The following is a 9,036-nucleotide window of genomic DNA, read 5'->3' as shown; positions in this document are numbered from 1 at the left end:
AAAGAATAGCATAGTGTTGATGGGCGGTTATTTACACAAGCATTCGTTCTTAATTGCTTCAATTAATCTGTAATTATTGGTTGAATGACATTGGCCTATAAATGTTGTATAATCGCTACAAATCCGATTGATTGATTTTTAACACCTACTTTTCTTTCTAGGCCTCACTATTTGAGGATCTTATTGAGTTGGTTTTGCCCAATATCTACACTGACGAGTGAAAATAACGGAGACTTTTTGTGTTGAAGTTGAAACCTAAAACCATCCAAAAATCTAAGTTTTTATTATTCGTCTGGATACTTAAGTTCGTTTAAGTGAATAGTTTTCGGTCTTAGGAACGGTTTAGTTTGAGCTTATGAAGTGAATAAGTAGGTAACTTTAGAAGAAAAGTGGTAAAATTAATTTACCATTGTCACAAGCTACAGCAATTTTTCTATATAGGTACTTATTTATTTAAGAGTCCCCGCAAGCTCGCGTCCCCATACAAACGTTGTTTCATTCTAATTTACAAGCAGCTCTACGGATCAAAACGCAATTTTGCAACTATAAATGAGAACAGCCATTAGCCATTACGATGTTTATAATTCATCATTATCAGTCAGTACCTATTAAGTATATATTTCATTTGTTAAGTATCTACATAATCTACAGTCTCAATTCGGTTCCTTCAAGTTATTACATTCTCTAAATATAAATATTTCATGAGCCATTTGTAATCCATACTGCAACCTCACCAAGCTCTTCTCAGGGCACCCAACTCTCCCGATCTTTTTGACAAAGACTTACGACCTCTAATTTATTTTTCCTGTCCATTCTACAAGAAAGTATACTATCCTTAATAAATAGTGTTACAATGTTTTCCTCATTCTATTTGTTACGAACAACAAACTTAGGACACCCCTTATAAAGAGAAGAAAACATCACCTCTAAATAAAGACAAATTTGCGGTTACACACGGATGAGTAAATACTATGACAAAAATGGTTTTATTGATAATAGTTGAGGCGCGTAGACGCGAGATCATGGGTGCGTTGTGGTATTTGCTATTGTGGTATGTGGTATCTACTCCGTATTTGCCGACTCGGAATGAAAGACAACAATGTATCTACGACCTGATAATTCAAACCCTTATTTTTAACGCATGTTTGAAACTGAATGTAAATTTATGCTTTTCTTTGTAATAAATTATATTTTTCTTGTCTTTTTGTTTTCTGTTTGTATCTAATTTGCTAAACGCACTCCGAGGGTCCCGAGATATAGGCTCCTGCCTAGTTTGGGGTCCACCGGATATCTTTTAATAGGAATGTTTTTTTACTGTGGTTTAAAAAAATAATTTATTATTCTTCTTTCTTATTCTTTATGGAAATAACAAATACTATATCTATCGAACTGAAACTGTCTTCCTATGTTTAGTAAGATCACGATTTTTTTATGATAATAATCAATTCATTTGTTCAACAGGCAATAGTTATTGCTTCAGTCAATTGTTCGATCATGCCGAAAAATCTACAACAATTTTGTGGCAATAGACTTTAAGTTGCGGCAAGGGCCCTCGGCGCCAGGCCCTCTACTACGAAGTACAAAATTCGAACTTCTAATCATGCCGTCCCGCAGACGCTTATATTATTTAATACGAAAGTGAGAGGGACGGTACGATACGACCTTCGATTTTTGAATTTCGTAGCCCCCAGTAGTATAGTGCGTCCCGATTGTTTTGACGTGCTTCACGTGTTATAGCGACTGTAATAGCTTGCGGGGTGACGTAATGCGATAGGCGTTTCATATTGTGTGACGGCTTGCATAGTTGCAATCTTGTTGCAATCAGTCGGAGGGCGTTCACCTTATATTTTCTACTAAGATAATGATATAATTCAGTTTATACGTAATCATAATTAATGGAACAAAGAATTATTTCAGCGACGGCTCTGGGGTAAAGCAAGAGGAGCGGTCTTAGGCGTCAGATGGCAAGAAGCGCTAATTTTCCAGTTTCCAGCAGAGAATAAAATTTTATAGCGCGGAAGCGTTGTAGAGAATCTTGCTTTACCTTAATCAAGGGTTAAGAGTCGACGCTGACGACGACTTGACTCTACATTCGATCAACATTTATATCTCAAGCTTCGCTCTATAATAAAATAGTTTTCACTCATTCAATCGTATTCAACCACTGCCAAACATAAGTATTTCTCATTTTACTTTCTGAGGCAATTCCAATACCAGATCACCGCGAAAAAACAACTTAAAACGGCAAATCTACATTGCGGTTCAATTCATTCATCGGCTTAAAATTTGTATTCGTTCCGTATTTGAACATTTGCCAATTGGATAGACTTGAGGAATTTAAATAAGCAGGTTCAATCTAAAACTTTATGATCTTACGGGCTTCGTTTAAAGAAATTTATAGGTTAGGCTACACTGCGTCGCCGTGTCGTCTAGAACGCTACCAAAACAGCGTAGATAATAGAGAGCTCGGTCTACTCAGCATTAACATCCGGTATTCTTTAATTTCGCCATGCATTTTATCCTGAAACTGTCTACTATTCAGGATTTGTTTCAAGACCACAGTCTAGAACCCTGTAGGTTAAGTTAGCTTTATAAATGTCCTGAAACATTTACAGTTTCAGAACAAAATGCATTTGGCCAAATGAAACATTTGCGAAACGAATCATTGGAAAAAAAATATTTGTTTAGACATTAGTGAACCTTAACATTCACCCGCAATTTCTTCAGTCTACTCGTGATCATGGGACTAGTATTCCCTTCTTCTTCTCAGCTTTCTTCTACTAAATTCTTGGTGTAGGCCTCCTTCAACCTCTTCTACTCCGATCTATTTTGGGCAGTTAGAGACCAGTGGGCAGACCGCAAAAAATGAGATGGAGAGACGATATAAAAAAGGTGGCGGGCAGCAACTGGACTCATGGCAAATGCGTTGAAATATCGGAAGCTGATAACTTACCTGAGTGTTGGTGAAACGTCGGCTACCGGAGCGACTGAGCGTGCCTCCTCGGACGTTGCTGTCTGATAGCTCGACGTCGCCCCCGCCGTCGACGGCGCGTCTACGAGACAACTCTGACAGCTCCGCTATCGGTTGCACCTGTTCACATAAACGGGGTAAGCCACTCATCATCATCGTATCAGCATTAGGACGTCCACTGTTGGACATAGGCCTCCTCTATACCTCCAGTTGCTTCGGTTGGAAGCGGCCTGCATCCACCGTGAACCCGCGGCTGTAAATGACTACCTATTGCTAGGATTATAAATACTATCTTACTACCCTTAGGCTTCGCAAGAATTATTCTGTCTTTGATTATGGTATCTAGACGGAGATAAGACAATACTGCTAATGCTGCTATAGATTATATGAATTAAATTCGGGTTTTGTTCCGCTTACCTTACGTAGACGACGTTGAGTCGTCTCGTGATCATGGCGCATCCAACTGTGCCGAAATATCGATCTTCGTTAAAAGCAAAGTACGTAGAACAAAACCCGAATTTAATTCATAAAATTAATAATGACCGAGACAGTCTAAAATACTGCAATAGATGTTATGAGCCAAATATGTGGTCTACCACCCTAAAGTGATAATGATAAATGATAATGCCGATAAGACGAGACTTCGACTATGGCTTGGAAGTTCAACTTTAGTTACATATGTATTTGATAGGAAGTTGTTTATCTATCCTTATTAGCTTAGAATTTGGCTGGCCGTACTTACTTTATACAGTCGCCTGCATTACCTAATATCTGTTACAGCGGAACGTACAAAAATATCTGACTCGTCCTACCGGCGCTAGAAATAGAGTCGTATTAGATATTATGCAAGTTTGTTTGTGTTGGATATAGGTGCTGGTGACAGTACCTACGTTGTGCCTTTTTTGCAAAACATCTCAAACCCAGCTTAGTTAATAAACAGCGACTAGTTGCTTCCAAATAATAATTATAGCAAGCTATCGACTCGATTGCAGTCGCGCACCAAATCGAGGCTACGAACACTTGCACTTGGATTATCTTTTATTAAGACATCACACGGTACAGAGACCTGAATAAGCCCAGTCGAGCACGAAAGTGGTTCTTGGTAAATACCGTCACGGGGGAAAGTTGCGTGTTGTCCACACGTGCTTTTTACATAAATTATTCAAGTACCTACTATATCCCGTTGAGTTTTCTAGGACTTTTCCAGGGTTTTTCTAGGGCAGTCTCATAAAGTAGGCGTTTTAGCGGTAAAAATAATCCTGGCTTCTTTTAAGTCAATATCCAAATTTAAAGTATTTTGAATTGTATTGTTTACATTTAGAATTTTATGTTGCTCTACGAATTCGTGAAATCATTTGTTCGAATAAGAACATAACAAGTTCTTTTACCGAATCAAATATCTAAATTTGGAGAGTAACTTTGGGCCAGTACAGACTGCATTTCATAAAACACAACCGCGACTACCGACTGCTCATTACCTTGTATTGTATTTAAGTAAACCGTTAAAATAGTAACGAAACCAATGTAAATCAAATGATTTGGCTTCACCATAAATTAATTTCATTTCAAAGCTGTAAAGAGTATCATCAAAATACTTTGACGCTAAATAACCAATCATTAATAACTGTTATAGCTATGTTTAGCCAGTGAGATGAGGCAATTCATCTAAACAAAAATTAATTTTATTTATTGATTGAACTGACGCTTTGTTATTAGTTAGGGACAGGCAGTGCAGTGCACTATTGGATTTCAAAAGTTACCCAATTACTGTTATTAACCGTTTACCAGTTTAAGTGCCTTTCACTCGTATACAGTAAATTTTTACCGAATAATGATTATAAAAAGTGAAAATTTCATAAATTTAACTTTTATGACGATATCTTAATTTAGGCTCACTAAATAAACACGTAATAAAAGTATTACTCACCTTTATCGTGACAGATTCGTTGCTGCTTTTAATGAGGTCTATAACCTCTTCTCGGCTCTTTCCTTCAACATTGACCCCGTTTACTTCCAGAAGTCTATCGCCAGGTAATAGGCCTGACTCGCTAGCTCCCGGATAAGACCCTGGTTCAGCTAGAATCACTGCCTTTTGGACCATTTTACTAACAACACCGTTACCAGTATTACCGTTGCACTTGCTCTCGCCATTGGTTAAGCCGTTATCTTCGTGACCATTCAATTCCTTAGTTTCATCACCAAAAACTCTTTCCTGTATAACCGCCCGACGGAGGCTGAATCCAAAATCATTCCGCGGAGCTTTCTGTCTCTGAATCGTCAAAACTCTCGGTTTAGGAAGTAACAGCGGCTTTAATGGGGCAATGGTAAGAAAACATCTTCGAAATTGCTGATTCGCGACCATCTATGGAAGCCCTGGGATTCACCAACAGGAGAGGTAGAAAACGGTGGTGTGGCGAAGGAAGAATTGGTCGTTGTATCAGTCAAAGAGTCAGCACTCGGAGATGTCGAAGTGACTCCTAAATAACTGCTCCCATTAGTTTTCGCCACCTCGTCCATATCTTGTGTAGTAATAGACGGGTTGCTGGCGTTGTTCTTGTAATTACTTTTCACTTGATTTTCAACAGGACTATGAATGACCTTTTTCGTGAAGTTTTGTACTTGCTGCATATCGTCGCTCGACGAATTGCTTTTGGAGGGCGGTATGCCATAAGAAATAATTTCATTTTGCTGGGTGTTACGTGCTAGTACGTTGGAATCTTGACCGTTCACATAATCAACGGTGTCTGCTGTTGGTATATTGCTTTCTTGGGAATTAGAACTAGTATTACTAAGTCGAGGTCCTTTTAGGATGCCACGTTTTGGTGGTCTCGGTGGTATGGGAGGTAGAACTTGCGGCTGTCGTGGGCTGGTATTAGCGTTGTTGGGATTGTTCAACGAATTTAAAGATGTCTCCGAGCTATCCGATTGTAAGACGCCTTCTTTTCTATTCCACGCGTGTGTGGTCGGGTATCCGGGGAAAGGTGGTTATTTTCATCGCTCAGATTGGAGTTAGATCCCGAAGTAGGTATTAGCGGATAATTGGAGTAATTAGAGTCTTGCTCGAGATGAGCAAACAATGAAGCGGTGTAATCAGCTGTGATGCCGGAGGGGAGTTTCTCCTTCTCTTTGCGCCTGCCGCGTAATTTGAGAGATCGTCGAACCTGCGAATAAAAAACACATTGAGTGATTCAATCATGCAAAACACGACTGAAGGACAATGAGGGTTAAACCGTTTTAACAAAACAAGACGATCATTGTTAATGCAATGGATATAATGACAGGGCAATTCAAAACTAATACATGTCGAGATTATAATCTATCGATCAATTGGCGAGTCATAATCACTATCGTCCCGATTGTATGAATGAAATGAAACAACTCGGCTGCAATTTATTAAACAGCTGATATCGTTCACACTGGTGATCGGAAGAGAGGATTCATTATGAACACAATACGCAGTGCAGAGTGATTACAAATTGGATTTATACAGATATAATTGACTTTCGGTTTCGCGCCGCAGAGTGAGTATTGAATAGTGATGAAACCCGACAAGTTCCTGCTATTGCAAAAAGCCACATTCTGAGCGAAGCGTGCTCGACCGCAGCCAAGGCTTATAATAAGAATACAACAATCTGCAAAACTGGACTCTTGATGTATTTTCGTCCCATAATTGTCAATTTTGCAGTTTGGCTGCATATTTGTAAGCGAGAAGGTCTTACGAATAATTTACGATACGTTTAAAAACTTCCAATAATGGTGGGTCGTGCTCTAATTGAAGTTCTACGATTGCTTTATTGAATCAGAATTATTTGAATTTAAGTCGACCTTTTAGCCGCATTCGTTGGTAATTAAGCAGAAACCGCAAAAACCTTTGAAGCAGCGACGATTAAACGCCGAAGCATTGCACGAGCTAACATTGCTTGGAATTAAAAGTTATTTTGTGTCCGCTCTGATAAATATCTAAGAACCAAAAACAGCATTAAAACCAAATTATGGCGTCAGTGAAAGGAGTAATCACCGAAAATGCTAATTATTTGAAGTGTGCCAAGTTTAAGATAAAAGTTTTACTTATCTTGCAAATTAAATTGCAATAGTTTCGGATAAAGAAAAATACTGGCCTATTATAGTATCTACACACTAGGGATGCTCCAGAGCAACATATATTATTGTTTTTATTACTTATTATACGAGTACGTATATATACACATATTTAACTACTGTACTTACCTTTTTCATCAAGCCAAATGACGAAATCACCAAAACTCTAGCACCAAAATTAAACATTTTAAGACTCTTTAAATTCGCATCTATCAAATCCGACATGACTGAACCGATTCAATTGCACTATTGGCCTAGACTAGATAGAACTAGACAGTTTTTCGTAGTCGTGCATTCAAACAATGATATTATTGTTTTTTGTTTACACTACGTGTTTATAAAACATGTTATTGTATTTTTACGGAACACATTGCACTATATAATAACAGGTGTTTAACCTTACTACGAATGTGTCTAAGTTACAAACAATTGAGTATATATAATAATTGAAATTTAGAGAGAAAGAAATCGTGTTGCGTGTTGATATTTTTATTGTAGTTTTCATATGACGGAATTATATCAAACACTTTCTATCAATATCTATGCAGAAGATAGATATTATGTTATACAAACTAAACAAGAAAGAGTCAGAGGTACACTTAGTACCTAATCTATAACAGGGTCTACTTTGCAACTAGCTTAATTTAATTTTTCTGTCTTTTATCGCAACCCACCCGCAAATAACATGATCCCTACATTTCTAAAGGAAAAATGTCATAGAAGCATCAGAAAACTAGTCTAAGTATTAAAATGAAATAAGGGCTTCGTGATATCGGGTGTCAATTCTATTGGCCTCGATAAACGTGTTTGCGACAAGTGTATAAACTGTACGGACACTGGTTGCGCGTGCGGCGACCGTGACGGCACAAACTCTCCCAGCGGCTATGTTACAGACACCGTTAGCGGCAGCATTGTTTTGGATATGATGTGTAAGCAAATAACGAATGGCAATGTTTTCAATACCGCGTAAATATTAGGAGGAAAGTAGTATGTTTCGAAAATAGCAGCTTTTAAAGAGGAACTTTTATGAACAATTTATTGCAATGTACCTCCCTCCTTCCTATTGAAGCGTTAAGCTCGTAACTGAAAATGTGTGGTTGTAATCTATCAATTAAGGTCATCTACATATTTTCCATCGATATCTATGTAGGTACTTAATGATATTTCAATACCTTTAATTAGCTTTACTTTGCCCAACATTCCTCAACACTAATACTAAGCTTTTGTTCACAGTTTAGCTTAGAAAAGTACTTAGCCTAATGTTTATATATAATACAAGTTAAACTTTAATTGACTAATTCGAATTCGGACCAAAAATTATTTGTCCAAATGTGATTGTGCTGAAAAATATTAAGAACCGAATTTATTTTCGTTGTAAATTACTGAAGTCCGCAATCGATTTCGCCTTTTATAATTAGGAGCAAAATTAAATACTCAATAAGTTCAGGTATTTTTCTGCATGGGCTTATAATTTCAAGTTATCAATTTCCCACTTGCACTTAATGACTGTACTTAAATCAACATATTTATCCACAAGTTTCTAGGTAAGGAATAAGATAAGAGGTAAAGATGTTTTACAAGTCGCATAAAAAGTTAAATTGCTAAATAACCATCTCATAATTGGTAGATGCAATCACTAAATAGCCACATCCGGAGAAAATGCAAGATCGTTACTATAATTGGCGGCAAAATAATAGAACGTAACATTTACTTTTATGGCATTTCTTACGACTGTCCCTTGTCTACGCTTTGTGCACATAACACTGATGATGATCTTAAAGTCGCTGATGTAATCGTCAAAGAAATACCACGAAACATAAGCGTGGAGGCCACTTGTTATTTTAAAGAAAATGACGATTCTTGTGAATACTTTAAATATGCCTTCTGGACCATCAAGTTGGATTCCCATTAAGTTGTAAATACCGTATATACCTACGCTAAAACTCGGCACATTCTGGGGACTATAC

At 37.6% G+C, this 9,036-nt stretch overlaps 2 protein-coding genes across 2 annotated transcripts in view; both read right to left on the bottom strand.

Annotated features, from left to right (window-relative positions):
* Nucleotides 1-2,534: 2,534 nt before the first annotated feature.
* On the bottom strand, nucleotides 2,535-5,943 carry LOC141430349 (unconventional myosin-XVIIIa-like). Its single transcript, XM_074091008.1, has 3 exons — nucleotides 4,899-5,943; nucleotides 2,954-3,091; nucleotides 2,535-2,600 (listed from the first exon to the last, which is right to left on the bottom strand). The coding sequence occupies exons 1-3, from the start codon at nucleotides 5,331-5,333 to the stop codon at nucleotides 2,535-2,537; spliced, it is 639 nt and encodes a 212-aa protein (XP_073947109.1). The 5' UTR covers nucleotides 5,334-5,943.
* A 118-nt stretch (nucleotides 5,944-6,061) lies between these two features.
* Nucleotides 6,062-9,036, bottom strand: part of LOC141430345 (TOM1-like protein 2) — a 10,553-nt gene continuing 7,578 nt past the window's right edge. Inside the window, exons 4-5 of the mRNA XM_074091005.1 lie at nucleotides 7,199-7,235; nucleotides 6,062-6,132 (exon numbers count right to left, since the gene is read on the bottom strand). Of these exons, the coding sequence (XP_073947106.1) occupies nucleotides 6,062-6,132; nucleotides 7,199-7,235 (108 nt within the window). The remainder of the gene's footprint in view (nucleotides 6,133-7,198; nucleotides 7,236-9,036) is intronic.

Source organism: Choristoneura fumiferana, chromosome 8, assembly GCF_025370935.1.
Source record: "Choristoneura fumiferana chromosome 8, NRCan_CFum_1, whole genome shotgun sequence".
NCBI lineage: Eukaryota > Metazoa > Arthropoda > Insecta > Lepidoptera > Tortricidae > Choristoneura > Choristoneura fumiferana.
Note: the sequence above shows the minus strand (reverse complement) of the source record. Positions and strands in the feature narration are given on the sequence as shown.